General features: G+C 42.2%; 1 protein-coding gene across 4 annotated transcripts in view; it reads left to right on the plus strand.

The window, feature by feature from the left end:
- Positions 1 to 15897, plus strand: part of GNAS (GNAS complex locus) — a 193515-nt gene that overhangs the window by 68442 nt on the left and 109176 nt on the right. Inside the window, exons 1-2 of one of the 4 annotated variants that reach the window (XM_088154249.1) lie at positions 3641 to 5094; positions 9011 to 9083. In XM_088154249.1, coding sequence (XP_088010375.1) covers positions 4956 to 5094; positions 9011 to 9083 — 212 coding nt within the window. In that variant the 5' untranslated portion in view covers positions 3641 to 4955. Of the gene's footprint in view, positions 1 to 3640; positions 5095 to 5709; positions 6066 to 6089; positions 6243 to 9010; positions 9084 to 15897 lie in introns of those variants that run through there. The other 3 variants (XM_088154251.1, XM_088154250.1, XM_088154248.1) reach the window with 3 other exon arrangements.

Consider the following 15897-nt stretch of genomic DNA (forward strand, 5'->3'; position numbering starts at 1 on the left):
GTGCAAAATCTGTCATGATAATTTCAACACAAAGTTAATTCAGAATTGACACTTAGCCCAGTATTCAATGCCATCACATGTCACAGCAACCATTTTCCTAACAATGAATCAGTTGTCAGTATATATTTCAAAGTCTACCTTGCCAAGTTTCCTTTTCTGCAAAACACATCTTCTCATCTGAATTTTCTCTCCAATAGAAGAAATGGTATTGAAACTAGTTGCCTGAATTTAAATCTTAAGGAGCGCTTTATACAACACATTTATGTTACAGTAACACAATTCCTCTCCTGATTATGGTTCATAGCTTAACGCAGTGTATGACTTAAGTTGCTGTTTTATAAACAATGGTTTCTACCTTGGCATTATATCTGACATGGTACATTGTAAACCATGGTTTATAATTATGGGTTTCAGTAATATGGTGTGATCAATAAATTGGGCTATCGTACTTCTCACTCCATCTCACGTGTCCTGAAGAAGTGGAGGCACCTCTGTTTATATCCCTATTTAATTCTATTCTTTGCTTCTTAGTCTTTAATCAGTTACTAATCTATATTGTGATTTCCTTTCTTATCTCATGACTGTTAAGTTTGCTCAGGAGTTTTTGGTGAGACTTTGTCAAAATCCTAAATAAACCATATCTGCTACTTCATCTTTATCCACTTGGTATATAGACATTCTAAATACATATAACATCAATGAGAGAAGATGCCACTTTGAGGAAGCCACTTTAATTCTTCTTCAGCAAGAATGTTTATCTTCAATAATTACTCAGAACAGGTTTTAAGCTAGCCAGGGCGGTTTCTTAGGACGACGACAGATTCCTTTCTGGTCCTCTAATGCAGAGGCAGATCTTACAGATGTATTTCTGTTAAAAACTCTTGGATGACTACCTACTGGACTCTGATTTACTTTCAGTTTTCCAAGAAGTTCTAAAACTTTGTCTCTTTTCACCATGATTTGCCTCAGTTCTTCAAGCTCTCTCTCTCAAAATATCACTTCAGGCACAAATAATTATTCTACATTCTCTGCAAGGAAAAGTGATGTAAATAATTCAGATTCTTTATAAATTTCTTACCCTTCCTGTATGATCCTTGTTTTAAACTTATCCTTCTTTGTGGTTTCCAATTCTGACTGACAGATTAGTATTAATCCTAACGTTATTAGCAATTTGGCCTCACTCCTCCTCTATACCCGGCATTATGTGTACTCTTTCATGCAACTTCATGCTTTTTATTTTTTTCCTCATTTCCTCATTCTCATTTATAAATTGAAAATAAGGTCCATTCTTTTATCATCTTAAGAGGCTAGTATCTCCATATTTAGATGTGTTGTAGATCAAATGTGATTGTGTTGGACTTCCTTGGCATTTCTTCACTTACGTTTAGATTTAATAACTATGGCTACTGTTTCCAATGAATTCAACAATCTTCTTCTTTCTTACTAGGAACCTATATCTAATAGGGAAAGGTATCATATGTAATTCAGAAAGAATTCAACTCTTGAAGCACTTTGAACAAAACCTGGAGACTAAAATGCATTTTAAAAACAAAGTTTCCACCATATTATTCTAAAGCTTTTACCATCAATGGTTATACATTTCATTGTTCTAAATCTGACATTTTGCGCTAGCTGGGTTCATCACGACAGCTGTTTTGTTAATGGACATTTTCCCCATGAGAGCCATTTTCTGGCAGCACTTCCAACATTTTTCTCAAAATTCCAAATGTGACCATCGTTGCTAAAATACAGGATTTTTCCCTGATGTTCTTACATCACAGAACAGAAGCTATATCATACTCCCCCCGGTTTTGTTCTTCTCTATATTTTGCCTTCAATTAATTTTTGCTGCACCTTTGTGGCCTGAGATATATGTAGTTGCTTTTGAAATAATATCATAAGCTAATAGAAGAGGAAGATGGGTTCATGGCCATCTGTCTTTACACTTCTCTTGTCCAATTTAATTTCATTATCCACTAGATAGGCTTGGACTGATCTTTAGAACTAGTTCTAAATGTTGACCTAACATTTTGGTTGTAATTCTATACTCACCTGGGATTAAGCTCAAGGACTCAGATTTAACCCAGCATTGAATGGAGCTGGATGTGAGACTAAGGAACTGGGAAGACAGAAGGGCTGATCAGAGGGGAAGGTCAGCGAAGCTATAAAGCAGGATCAGAAGAAGAGGCCCCGATCAGCTTGAAGCTAGGCACGGACAGATCAGTTAGAATCTACTGGGAAATTTCCAGGTCCAGTTGATCACCATGGATTTTCTGTTCCCAATGGTTTAAAAATACTGATAATAAATTCGAGGAAACCAGCTTTTGCAAGATAATATATGAAACGTTTTTAACAATATACTGTATGACAGCTTTTAGTATAACTAGGATTGTGCGTGACTTAAATCCTAATGTAGTTTGTTCAGTTGGGCCTAATATGCTGTGTTAACCAGCACAATCGTGGCTCATTCAACAAACCATGACTTAACCATGTTTTCAGAACATCTTGAAGATTTGGCTTTTTCAGCACACCCAGGAGCAAGATGGTTTTGTGACCCCACTTTCAATTTACACTTTTGTAACAGGCCTTGCAATTTCTGCAGCATGGGTTCTAGCCATTTTATTTTCTGATCTGCGTTGCCTTCTTTTAATCCTAACAACCTATTCTTAAAGCACATAGAGTTGTAGCTGTGACTGAAGCAGCTTATAAGTCAATTAAATAGTAAAAAAAAATAAAATCATAAAACCTTGCCTTGGACTGTTGGAGGACAGGTGGGATTGAAGTCTAACATAATAATGTGCAAACAGGGGGAAGACCCTGTATGTACAACACGAAAATGCATAATTAAAAGAGCAAGATGGAAATGCTGCCTAGCCTCTCAGGATGCAGACGAATAGGTTTACGTATATTCCGCTGGGCCAAGGGCTTAACGCAGACAGGATCCTAATTTATATGGTCGGAATAATAGCTAGAGTTATACTGGATCGGTTCAGATAGACTGCCTCGTGATTAGCATAGATGGAGCCCCTCTTGGCTCTTCCCCCAGAATTAGCGCGCACTCCCCCCCCACCCCGAAAGCCCCTTCCCGGCTTCGGACTCTCCCTCCAGCCAGAGTCGCGCTGCAGGGCGGCTGGTCTGCCCTTCCCAGCCCGGATCCCTAAGCCACCGTCTTCCCTTTAAGGGCTCGTTTGCTTCAATCACCGGCGCTCGGCCCACGCTTCTCCCGCTTCCCTGCCTCGTCCTCCCCCCCCCCGAAGACTTTCCAACCAGCCCCGGGATTCCCCCTGGGGGGCTCCCTCCGCGCCCCTCCACTGTCGGGGTGGGGAAGCGGGAGCGCCTTTTGCGCACCGGCCCGTCTCCCCCAGTCGGCGCGAAGAAAGTTGCGCTCGGAAGCGAAACTGCAAGCGTTTTCCAAAAAACAGAACGAAAAGGAGACTTCCCCCCACGCCCCACCCGCGCCGAAGTGGCCTGATGATAATAAACAACCCCCCCCCCGGGCGGGCCAAGATAGGACGGAGCAGGCAATCAGACACGTGCAGCCGCCGCCCGTCCCCCGTCCGTCTTTCCCCGCGGGCGTTTGAAGAGGGCGCCTCTAGTCAGTCAGCTCCTGACGTTTGGGTATCATGTGAATGATTGAGTTCCCATGGTTCACTGTGAGCCGAGGCTTGCCCCACCCCGCCGCTCCTCGCTCGCGCTCCCCTTCCTCGCCCGATTTTAATATTAAAATCGCCCCCCGCGTCCTCCGTCGCGGGGAAATGCAGGAAAGAGGAAGGAAAATTAAATAGGGAGCGGGGGGCGCGCAAGGAGAGCTCCCCATAGGAGAGTTATTTTTGTTTGGGGGAGGAGACCCACACTGCGTTTGCCTCTCTGCTGCCTCTTTTTCCTCCTCCTCCTCCTCCTCCCCCCGTCCCCTTTGCCCCTCGTCTCCCCGCATTTGCCGGAGAGGCGAGCGCTGGTCGAGCAGCCTGGAAGCCGAATGCGAATAAGCAGAAGGGCGCGGAGCAGCAGCAGCAGCAGCAGGCGCGGGCCTTGGATTTGTGCAACCACCATTAGGGAGGAAGACGCGCAGCAGCCGCCGCCGCACCGCGGGCTGGAGAGAAGGAGGAAAATCAGCCCAGCCCGCAACGCGGGGACTCGCCTCTGCCTGCCAGCCGCCGCCGCCGCCGCGGAAAGGTTAGCGGTGACCCCGCCGGACGCTTCGCCCTCTTCGCGAGAGGCGCCTCGGGAGGGGAAGCGCGAGCAGAGACCGAGAGCGACGGGCGATCCCGGGCGAAAAGGGCCGGCGGAGGAGGAGAGACGTTGCTAGCGCCTCGGTGGCCCGGAGCTGGGAGGGTCCCCCCCCCCGGCTTTTGGAGCTTGCTGCTGCCTCGATCCCGAAGGATTATACGCGGAGCGGAGAAGAAAGAGACCGTTTTGCTTTTTATTCTGTTCCCCCACCGCCGGCGGAGGTGGCGTGGAAGCTGGAGATATTTAAAGAAAAACCCACCCAGATCTGGTGGTGGCTCTCGCTGCGGGGGTTGGGGGGAGAAGGAGGAAAAGGGAAGCCGATTTCCAGCCCGTGATCCTTCCCCCTTCGGGTGGCTGCCGACCTCCCTCCGTTCCCGGCCCCCCTCCCTAATTTTCTCCCCCCTTTTGTGTGTGTGTGCGCGCTTTTTTTAATTGGGGAAAAAAATCTGCATTGCGAGCGGATCTGGTGGCGGCGTGGGGGAGAAGGAGGTGGAGGCCCGGCTCGAGCAGTAGCAAAGTCATCGCTCCCCCCTCCGCCAGCCCCCACCCCGTAGTAGGCTCCGGGCTCTCCATGTCTTTGGGTAGCGACAGCTGTGCGTAAAAGAATAATATTGAAAGGGGGAAAGGAGACTCGCCGCCGCCGCCTCTCCAGCGACCCCCGATCGCTTCCTGCTCCCCTCCTTCTCCCCTTCCCCAACCTCCCCTCCCCCTCCGTTGCACCCCCCAAGATGGGCTGTTTAGGGAACAGCAAGACTGAGGATCAGCGCAACGAGGAGAAGGCGCAGCGAGAGGCCAACAAGAAGATCGAGAAGCAGCTGCAGAAGGACAAACAGGTCTATAGGGCCACGCACAGGCTCCTCTTGCTGGGTAAGGGCGCGCGGGCGGCGGGGGCGGGAAGGGAGAGGAGGGGAGAGGCCCCCTTCCTCCTCCGGGCCCGTGGACGGGTGGGCTGGGTGGCAGGGACTGGGCAGGAGAGGTGGGGCCCGGCTGGCTGGCTGGCTGGCTGGCTCGCCCGCCCCGCCGCCTCCAATGAAACGGGCCCTGTGCCAGGAAGAGGACGGGGTGGTGGAGGGGTTTTGCTTTCTGCCCTTTTCCCAGGCAGGCGGCCCCGGCTTGACATCTCCGGGAGTGAGGAAGCGGCTGGGATGTCAGGAGGAGGGGGGAATGCCAGGGGGTGGGGCTGGGGGGCTGGGAAGAAGTAGGCCTCGGCCCTCCCTGGTGGGCTCCTGTCCTGCAGCTTGGACTTCAAGAGGAGGGGGGGCTTAGGGGATGAGCCCTAGGGAAGCAGAAGTGGGGGGGGGGCTGGGAAGGTATCCGGGGGAGTTTAGGAGGGCTCTTTCTCTCCTCCCTTGTTAAGATTATCCTTTTCATGGGCCTAAGGTGGAAGAAGTGGTTTGGTCGTTTTTTTGTCAGAAAATTCCAGGGACGATACATTATTATTATAATAATATGATTATTAAAATTGCACTTCTTTCTCTTCTCCCCCATGAGACCCCATCCTCCTCCTCTTTTGAAAACGTATGAGTTACAGAAAATCCATGTCAGCTCGGCCTTTTTGGTTTGGGACTTCCTTGCTCCCAAAGTTGGTTAATAAATAAAAGATTGCTTCATTCTACCTCTGCCCTTCTGCTTCTCCCACTTGTCGTTCGCTTCTGCAGGGCAGTAAGGGTGGGTGAAGCGGTGCCCCTCTTTTTGAGCCATGATTCTGGCAGCTGAGTGGACCCGTCGGTATGATTTAAGGGGAAAGTCACGCTAATATAAGGAAAATATTCTTACTGATATTGACGTGGTTGGCTTTGGGGATGCAACAGAATACTGTAGTCGGCACTTCCGTTAAGGTATGCGATGCCAACAGGCCGTTGGTGGGGACTGAAGTAAATATAGTAGATGGAAATAGAGGATATAAAGAGAATCTGGCCTCACTCTGCTGTCTGCTGAAGATGGCACGTTGAATTCTCGCAGGAAGTCTGTTGGATTTTGCAGTATGTTGGTGAGCTGGAGAGAGAAAAATAAAGGTACTTCTGTGGAAATATAATGGGAAGGGGGGGACTAAAAAGCTAAGAGTTGGTTTAATTTTAATATTGAGATCGGATTGCATTCTTCTCTTTGCCGCTTTCGTTGGAAATAAGACTGGGAATAAGTCTTTCTGTACAATGAGCTGCAGTTTTAGCATATGTCGGTTTTGATATCAGATGGTGGCCTATTGGGATATATTTTCCACAGGCCTTTCTACAGTTTTATCTGAAGATCCCAAGTAAAAATAAAGTGAATAGCACTCTGTTTTCTAGCATGTATTTTATCTAAACACGGTAGTGTTCGCTAGTAGAGCATTCCTTCTGAATAGACTGATTTTTGGGAGGAAGAAAATAAGAAAAGCTAGGTTTGCTACAGCAGATACTACTTCGGGTAGGTTGAACAGTGAAAATCGGTTGTAATCCCAGGATGTGCTATGAGAATATGGTGGGTTTGTGTGTGAGGCAGTTTACACTGTTAATTTGGAGAAGGATTAAAGATCAATTAGAAGAATAACAGAATGTTTCCTATGATAAATGGTTTGTCAAGATCCTGTTTAACTTAAGTTGAAATAAAATAGTTGACCTTCCACATACATTTTACAGGCAGCCCTTATTGCTAGGGTTACAATCTTAAGAATACATACTGGATATTAAAATCTTTTTAAAATATTGGGTTCACCTCCATATAACTGTGTTTAAGGTTGAGAAAGCAATCATTTTAATATGTTTTTGACATTCTGATGATCAGAAAAGCGCTTAGAGAAAATTTGCAGACTCTTCGTAGTTAGAATGTGTCTTTTTATGTTTGAAATATGGCTGGGCCTAAATGTATATAATGTTTTTTTAAAACCATAGTTTTATGACTGCACAAAACAGTTAACAGCAAGAAACCTTTGCTGTTGAAGTGTAAATGCTATAGAACAGCACAAGTGCGGGGCATTTCTAGTATTCCAGCATGTTATGAACATGTTAAGAATAATTAAATGAGGGGAAAAAAGCTTTGTCCAGTCTTGTTCATAAGGCTTCATATACCTTAGGGTACTTGGTGTAATGTCTCGACCAAAGAAACATTTAATTGACATACCAGTGACAAATGTTCTGTGGCTTGTATTTATATGAGAAAAATGAACGCTGTTCAATTTGGTCTTTTATAGATCAATATTAGCAGTGTTGGAGTTAATATTTTAATTTAAATGTGTCATTGCTTAAGTACAGGTTGGTAGATTTTTTTTTTTAATTTTTAGGTCTGGTATAATAAGACAGCATTATACATATTTAGGCGGAAGGTGTGGGAAACACCCTTGCTTTTGATCAGCTCTCTTACTGCATGGTAGGAAAGACATATTACAGTTCTGTGACTGGCAAGCACTTGATGCAATTATTTGTCTGCCTGGGAGAAATAAGGAATCCGATTTTTACCAGTATTTATGAAGAATGGAAGGAAAAGGCAGTGCAGATCTTATATTTTGGTATTACAGTGTTTAATGGTTGGATTTGAAGAAGGCTGAGAACATTAATAGTGTGCTATGGTAATCAGGGGCCAGGATGGCTGGGCAGATAAAGCCAGAGAAAGAGAAGGGCAAAATTGGAGCCTTCTGCAGCCAAATAGCCTTTGATATATAGCTGCTAAAATTTAGTTTTGTGTATGAGACTCAAAATGGAGGCTTGTGCTGTAGTGAGTGCTAAGAGAAAGCTTGGCACCACAGATACTACAGTGCTTTCGTGAGCAATGCCCTCTTTAAGCAATGTATTTTTTTTTCCTCAGGCTTGTGGAAAGCTATCTTAGAAAATGAATTGCCATGCCAAAAGATACTGGGGTATCTGTAGGTCTGCATTAGTCAAGCAGGTCTTGTGCTCCTGTACAGTAGAAGAAAAAGGGGCTTGTGCATAAAAATAATGCAAACCAATGACTGGAATGTTTGGTGTCTCTGCTAGATTTTATGGCTGAAACCGTCCCCTGTGCTGGCTGAGTGGGGCAGATGGGGAGAAAGGGGGCTTTCTCGTTCCAAGAGGGGGAGAAGGAGAAAGGGTAGGAAGCAGAACCAAGGGTGTTTTCTCATAGGACGTGTGGGAGGGTAATCAGCTTGATAGGCAGTTTAAGGTCATGCAGAATATACGAAGAGGATGGGGAAATAGTTTTTAGAGTGCAGATGGGAGATGTTGTACAGAAGGAAGCTTTTTTGCAGCAGTGGAGTGAAGGGAGGGCCAAAGAGTTGTGTGTCTTGGCTGTTCAGTGCATATGACTGGCTGATGGCATGGGTTGAAGACATCAAGAATCTCCAGACCAAACTGGCAACATGAACTGCAGCAAGTTGGTCTTGCTACTTTTATGGTTTGAAATGGCAGTTGCATTAGATAGCCTCTCTTTTTTCCTCTTAAGACAGTGTTTCTCAACCTTGGCAGCTTGAAGATGCTGGCTGGGAATTCTGGGAGTTGAAGTCCACACATCTTCAAGCTGCCACGGTTGAGAAACACTGTCTTAAGATACTGGAGGTCTACATTGTGCCTGTTTCAATAAAGACCCTGGAAAAAATGGATAGTGAAAAATTCCAGGCTTCAACTCTGACACATGACTTTAGCTTGACATTTATTTTTAGTACAGTTGCAGTTTCCATTGGCAATTACAACTTTTTTTTTCCTTTCAGTTTTCAGGCTTGCACTGCATCGCCCAGGTTTGGGGAATATTGCTTCTTGAACAGGAGCAGCCACACGTGTCCTCCTGGATTTCTACTATTATTTTCTGAAACTGATTTGTTTTTGCTTTCTAGGTGCTGGTGAATCTGGTAAAAGCACAATTGTCAAACAAATGCGGATCTTGCATGTGAATGGATTTAATGCAGAGTAAGTATCTATATTTTTATTGTATTATTTGAAGATGCAGGTGTCATTTAAGAATTAATTATTTTGTGGGTTCCTCGCCCCTCTCCCCCATGTTTCATTTAATCCAAGACATGGAAATTGGATTTCACAAATGTGTTTAAGGGAACTGTCATTAGCTAACATCATCAAAGGTTCACTTGTCAGGTTTTATGAAGGCAAGGTTTTGGCTGCAGTTTCTTCCTCATTATGGCTGGCATGCCAACTTTTGCTGTTTCTCATTTTGTACTGTTCTCAGTGCTTTCCTGCAAAGAAGAATAAATATGAAGTAAACTTCACATACTTGATTATAGAACATTAAGGTTTGCTTCAGGAAATTTTTCCTGTGGTGGAATGCTGATTCAGATAGTTGGATTTCTGTAGTTGTAGTTTGTTTTCCATTTAGGTTGTTGATCTGATGGGCCAAATACTATGAAGTATGAAGATACATTCAGAATTTAATTTACAGGTTTACACAGGCAGTTAAATGTTGCATTGCGACTAAGCCAGTAACTTCAGATGCTTTGAAACCTCTCAAACCTTTTGCAAACTTTGTGTGTGAGGATCTACTCGAGTTAATAGTTTTTTAATTCATATTCTAGGTTGGAATTACATGCTTTATAGAAAAATCTATGCTTCTAAGTAATTTCTTCAGAAAGTGTCAATTCAAAGAACTTTTTTTTCCCTTCAGAATTGTTCCATACACTGCCCCCCACTTCTGTTATTGATAACATGGGCCAGGATCCAGCTATCTGCTCCATTAATTCTGAATACCCAAAGGTGTTTTCCATTTTTTTTGTGGGGGCAAATGCAGAGAACTTTAAAACTGAAAGCAGTGGAGAGGAAGGAGACATACAAAAGGAGTTTGTTATAATGGCATGTAAGAGCCAATTTGGGGTAGTGATTAAGGCACCAGGCTAGAAACAGGAAAACTGTGAGTTCTGGTCCCATCTTAGCCACAAAGCCAGCTGGGTGACCTTGGGCCAGTCACTCTCAGCCCTAGGAAGGAGGCAAGGGCAAACTATTTCCGAAAATGTTGCCAAGAAAATGTCAGGGACTAGTTCACCCAGTTGCCAGGATTCAACACTGACTTGAAGGTGCTAAAAAAAAAAAAAAGAATGTCTACCATTGGGGATCAGATGTCAAAAATCCCACAAGCAGTGTATCTAAATAGAATGAGGCATTTGGATCTCATTTTGGATTCCTCATTGAGTTCACATCTGTTACACCATGGGAAGATCCCTGCTTACCAGGCCAGAGGGACCACATTTTGATTCTGTCTGGCTCAGCAAGATACTTCCAGGAGATGGAGACTTCCTTTAGAATTTCCTCCTTACCTTCCCCTCAAAAACTTTATTCAGTAATATATTGCTTCTGAGCATGGTATTTCTGTTTAGATAATGGGACTAATTGTTGTAAAAGACTTATCTTTGAATTTATTTAATCCCTGCTGAAAGTATTGCAAGCTAGTGTGTTGTGTGAAGAGATACTACTTGCTGTTGAACAAATTTAGTGCAATTTTGCATCGTGGAGAAGGAGGATGTTTTTTCACTGGGTATTTTATAAAATTTCTTAGGTTCTCCAAACCAGCAATCCATAATGCTTCTGTTTTGTTTTGTTTCTCCCCCTTGGGAGAAGTTGCTTGATTTCCATGATCAGATTTTTACATCTTGCCCTGCTGTATCTTTCAAAAAGGGTGACCTATATCATATTTCAGTGTCCTAATTGTGCCTTGTCATATTTAATCTTTGCTAGTGTGGAAACTGTTGTTTTTGTTGCTCCTTACAAGCCATGGGTGATCTGACTCTTCAGTCAGCCCTTTGAAGAGGGAGAGGGAGACCCTTCACTTCATCTTACTTGTCATCTTTTATCTTTTATTGATTTTACTGTAATTTCTTTGATTGTTGTGAGCCACCCAGAGTCGTTGAGAGTCAGGCAGCATACAAGTTTAATAAATTATTATTATTATTGATAAATCATCTGTGTAAAGGCTACGTAGGTCGCAGTGATCCATGTGGTGGTTCATACAAGACAATAGCTATAGTTTGGCTGACATTCCATCATACTATTACACCATTGTTGAAAAAGATGGTCCTGAGTTAATGTAGCTTTCCTTTTGGAAGAAAAATATATTATGTATCTAGTATGTGTTTTTGGTTTTTATGTTTTGTAAAAATAAGGAGGAGTCTAGTAGCATCTTTTCTGACTAACACATTTTATTAAAAGGCATGAATCTTTTAATATGATGTGGGATTTGAAAAGAGGATAAGAGGGGAGGGGAAGGGTAGTTATGTAGATACAGGTTACATCTGAGACAACATACCTTTTCAGTTAGCAATTGTAATGTTAAAACCCAGTTTTGGCTAAGACCTTCTGACCCAGCCTGAAACCTGTTGATGTCTGTAAATTCAACAATCTCTCAGTGGATTTTGCTTTCTTTTTCCAAACAGCTGCTTTGAAATCTGCAGTGGAGTGTTGTGGGAGATTAAAATATTGATTACAGATTTCAAAGTGGTCATTTGAAATCTGTGCCCCCTTGCCTCATCCCCTTTTCAAATCCTGCATCAGTTTAACCACTCCATGCATCTTTTGAAGTGAGCTATAGCTCACAAAGGCTTCTCCATTTAATAACATTTGTTAGTTGGAGAAACTGCTACCACACTCCTGATTTGTGGATACCATAGACTAACATGGCTTCCTGACATTTTGTTAATGGTCATGGGTGTAATGCTTATCATTAAAGAGTGTTATCTCTCTTTGAGAATAAACTTTTTAATGGATTTTAATTGCTGAATTGTCAGCCAAAATTATGTCTGAAATGCATTTTTAAGTCCTTGTTTATGCCTGGTGTTCCAGAAAGATATCTGCTTTGTTCTAGCATATTTAAAGGTTACCCATTCTATCATTATTTTTCGTTGCTTTACAGAGAATTAAGTATTAAGCAAGTCTGATATTGTGCTATTAGACTTTCTGATTAGATAATGTACACAATTTTCTGATGGATTCCTTGCTAAATTTCTGCTTACTTCATAGTGATTTGAACTTATTTTCTTTAAAGCACAACTAATCAGTCAGATTTTTGAATATTTTAAGTGCTTATCACCATAAACAAACAGCTATGCTATCTCTGTGAGATTTAAAATGTAGGGTTTTTAAAAGAATTTTATTAGATTTATCTTCTGCCTTTGTATCAAGAGCTCAAGGTGGCATACAGTAATGCTCCATCTTCCCATTTTTTTCACAACAACCCTGTAAGGTAGGTTGGGCTGAAGGAGAGATGGACTGGCCCAAAATCACCCAGGAAAAACTTCTGTGCCTGAGGCTCAATTTGAACCTGAATCTCCCTGGTGCTGGTCTCCAGAGTTAAGAGCGGTGCATCTTAAAGAGCTAGACCTCAGGGATAATATGTGCTACATAAATCTAAGTAGTAGGGTGATTATGGCATTCAGAGTTTAAGAACTGTTGAATCTTTTTACATATAGTTGTGTGGTTGTTATGATTTCACCAGCTATTATCATTTTTTAATGTCTCTGCAGTACAAGATGTTAATTTGAAAAATCCAAGCCTCTTCAATGTTTATAGATTTCCATCTTTGCTCACAAAATGTTCATCATACAAATGGATAGCTGTGCAGACTTAATAGGGCACCTACAATGCAAGGGCCCCAGGAAAATGGGCTTGGTGTTTTTACCTCTGTCAGCTCCCCTGGTCATGCTAGAATTCAGTTTCAGTTGAAACCAGGGAACTGACTTCTAGTTTACACAAATTAATTTTCTGTGGAAGTTGTTTCAACAGAAATTGTCGGAACGTTGATTTGATCTTTTTCTAAGTAAAGGCCTTTTCAGCAGTGACTATCATAGAAGTGTTGTAGATGCTCCCTTTTGTAACTGTCATGAAGATCCTATAGACAGTTTGATTTCATCAAGAGTTGTATTCATTTTATTTCTGGCCTATTTCTGTTTACCTCATGCTGCTTTTATTCTCTGTTGTCCACGACGTTATGATAATGGCTTCTGTATCTCTGTTCTAAGATGTTTTGTGAAGACTGGCTATAAAAGGTAGAAATAAATAAAATAATGCTTAATAGAAGTTATTTTAGGGGCATTTTTATTTTATAAAAAGTAGCAAAACTTTGAGATGCACAGAATCATGTATGCGTTATCTGGAAACAGTGTTAACATAGTATGGTTTTGAAGTATATGGTATATGAAATATATGGTAAAAATGTGGAGGAAGCCTTTAAAAAACAATACATTCCCCTCCTATGCTGGCTGTCTGGAGCTTCCCCTACTAGTTCCTAGGACTTTCCAAAATTCTGGGGCAGATTCTCTGACAGGAGTTCCAGGGAAGTAAATAAAATGGTTTCTCTTGCCATTCTATCAGCTATTGTAAAGAGATACATACTATGAGATGCAATCCAAATATTTGGAAAAATGGGAGGAAGGGAATGTTATCTAGACCACCTTTTCCTCCTGACAAAGGCAGAGTGTAAATAAAAATAAACACCCCACTGCATGAAATACCACAGTTATATTTGCCCTATTCAAAAAAGAAATTCATTAAAACTGAACCCAGAATTTGGGCTTATTAAGGACAGCACTCTTTCTTTCAATAGTTAGTAGAAGAGAATGTGAAATACATTTTTTCAGAGAATGGGGGGTGTATTACCTCTGTTTGTGGGGGCTGCAGAATATTCCTGGGCACATCTGGACCCATGCCTTGCACATATTTATTAATTTATTTTATTATTCCGTTTAAATGACTCTGGGCAGCTTCCAATTGAAAAAGTAAGAAAAATACCAAAAGAAAGGTCATAAGCAGCCCATAAACAAACAAATAAAAATCATCCAGCAAGACTTCAACCATCGCCCTACCCCAAAGCCTGGGAATTCAAAGCCACATCTTTAATAGTTTCCTGAGCATCATTAGGGTGAGAGCCATCCAGATCTCGGGAGGGGGTGTGGTTCCAGAGGGCAGGTACTATTACAGAGAAGGCATGTTTCCTGGCTCCTGCTGGATGCCAGCGCTTAATTGATGGGACCCAAAGCACACCCACTCTACCCAGTCCCCCAGAATGACCAGAAACAGGTAGTCCCTCAGAAATATCCATCACTTTGCTGGTTTATTTTTTTTCCTCCCCACTTCTGCTGTGACACCAATCAGATCTAATGGGGTTTGGGGTGGGAATAGTTGCACACTCAGCCATGGACATTTCCTGTATGTGGTTAATTGATTGGACAGCAGATTTGATCCCAAAGCTTGTGGGAGTGGTAATGGCAGTGTATATTGTAGAAGAACACTTTCAGTCTTATTTCCCCATGTTTGGGCATGCCATCTACGCCTGTGCATAACAAATTACACTTGTCTTTAAATCTTTATCCAGATTTAGCCACGTTCTAGTAATCATTTTTTAAAAACCAAGAATTTCACTGAACAAAAATGAGCACACCTGAGAAGACAGTTGTGTTCCAAGCAGAAAAAGTAGCATATTTATGGGCCCTCAACATATGAAATACATACTTTTCATACTTTTTTTTCTCCTCTTATCTCATTCTCTGCACACAATGCTTTGGCTGATGAGAGAAGAACATGGGAGTAAGTAGAAGACCCCAAATTGGGTTCCAATAAGAACCTTTGGCCTAGCCTTATTCTATGGTTTAATCAACCTAGGACCCTCTACATGGTCTATACTCTATCCTGAAGCCCTGACCTTGGCTCATGTTTGATGGAGCTTGTGGGTGTTGTAGTCCAAAACATTTGAAAGGAAGCAGGTCGCCTACTTCAGCTGTCTGGCTTTAAATCTTCAATCAGGAAGTTGATGAAAGAATTGTTCTAGCAATTTAGGAAATGTTTCACATTGATAGGATTTAATCTCTAGGAAGAGGCTTCTCTGTGCTTGTGTATTCTTCCTTCTCAATTAATAGCATTATTTATGCTATTCTTATGTATCTGCTCTTCGTATTTGGTCATTAAGGTAATACAAGATAGTGTAGTTTCGTTTCAGGCTTTACCTCCGCAGCAAGAACCTAGAGATCTTATTCAATTTATTAAAGCTCTAATCGTGTACAGTTGGATTCTCTCCCCCTCTCCCCGACTTTATTGGGAATTTTAACAATCTAATTATGTCTAGAATTTCATCTTAATTCCTTTGCTTCAAACCAAGGAGTGGTGGGAAAGCTGAGATTTCAGTAAGGGTAACAACAGTAAAATAAACAATTAAGGCATCTGTTCCTGTGCCAGATGTTTTGAAGGCCTAAATTAATAGCATCTCATAATTCATTTAGTAGGTACTTTCTTTGTCAGTCTTCCAAATTGCTGTTCCAATATGTTTCATGCTGCACTTGTATAAGTAGCACTTAAATATCCATTTCTATGATAATTCAAGGGGCATTCTATATTGTTGTTATTTAATTAGATTTATTATTTAATTAGATTTATATCCCACTCCTCCTTTTCCTGCAGGAGCTCAGGGCAGTGTATACAACAATACCCCCATCCACTCCAGAAGTTCCTGCCTTTTCATACATACAGTTTATAAATATATTTCATCAGGCTAAAAGAAATGATCTGTTTTAGCCTACAAATGTGACCCTTGTCTCTGGCTTGGCTATTTATGGAAATTCTCTTTGCAGGCTAGCCCTCAAAGCATCAAGAAGATGGAAAATAATGTTTATAAAAAGGGGTAAATGCTGAACATCTGATCTTATTTGAGGAAACTAGCATTTGGGCTATTACTCCAGAAAAGAGCATGGACTGTTTAAGGGTGCGGGTGTATCTGAGTTTTGTCATGCTTTCTACT

This window comes from Python bivittatus, unplaced genomic scaffold, assembly GCF_059951505.1.
Source record: "Python bivittatus isolate LINGU-HERP-01145 unplaced genomic scaffold, Pbiv_v1 ctg000700_np1212, whole genome shotgun sequence".
Lineage (NCBI taxonomy): Eukaryota > Metazoa > Chordata > Lepidosauria > Squamata > Pythonidae > Python > Python bivittatus.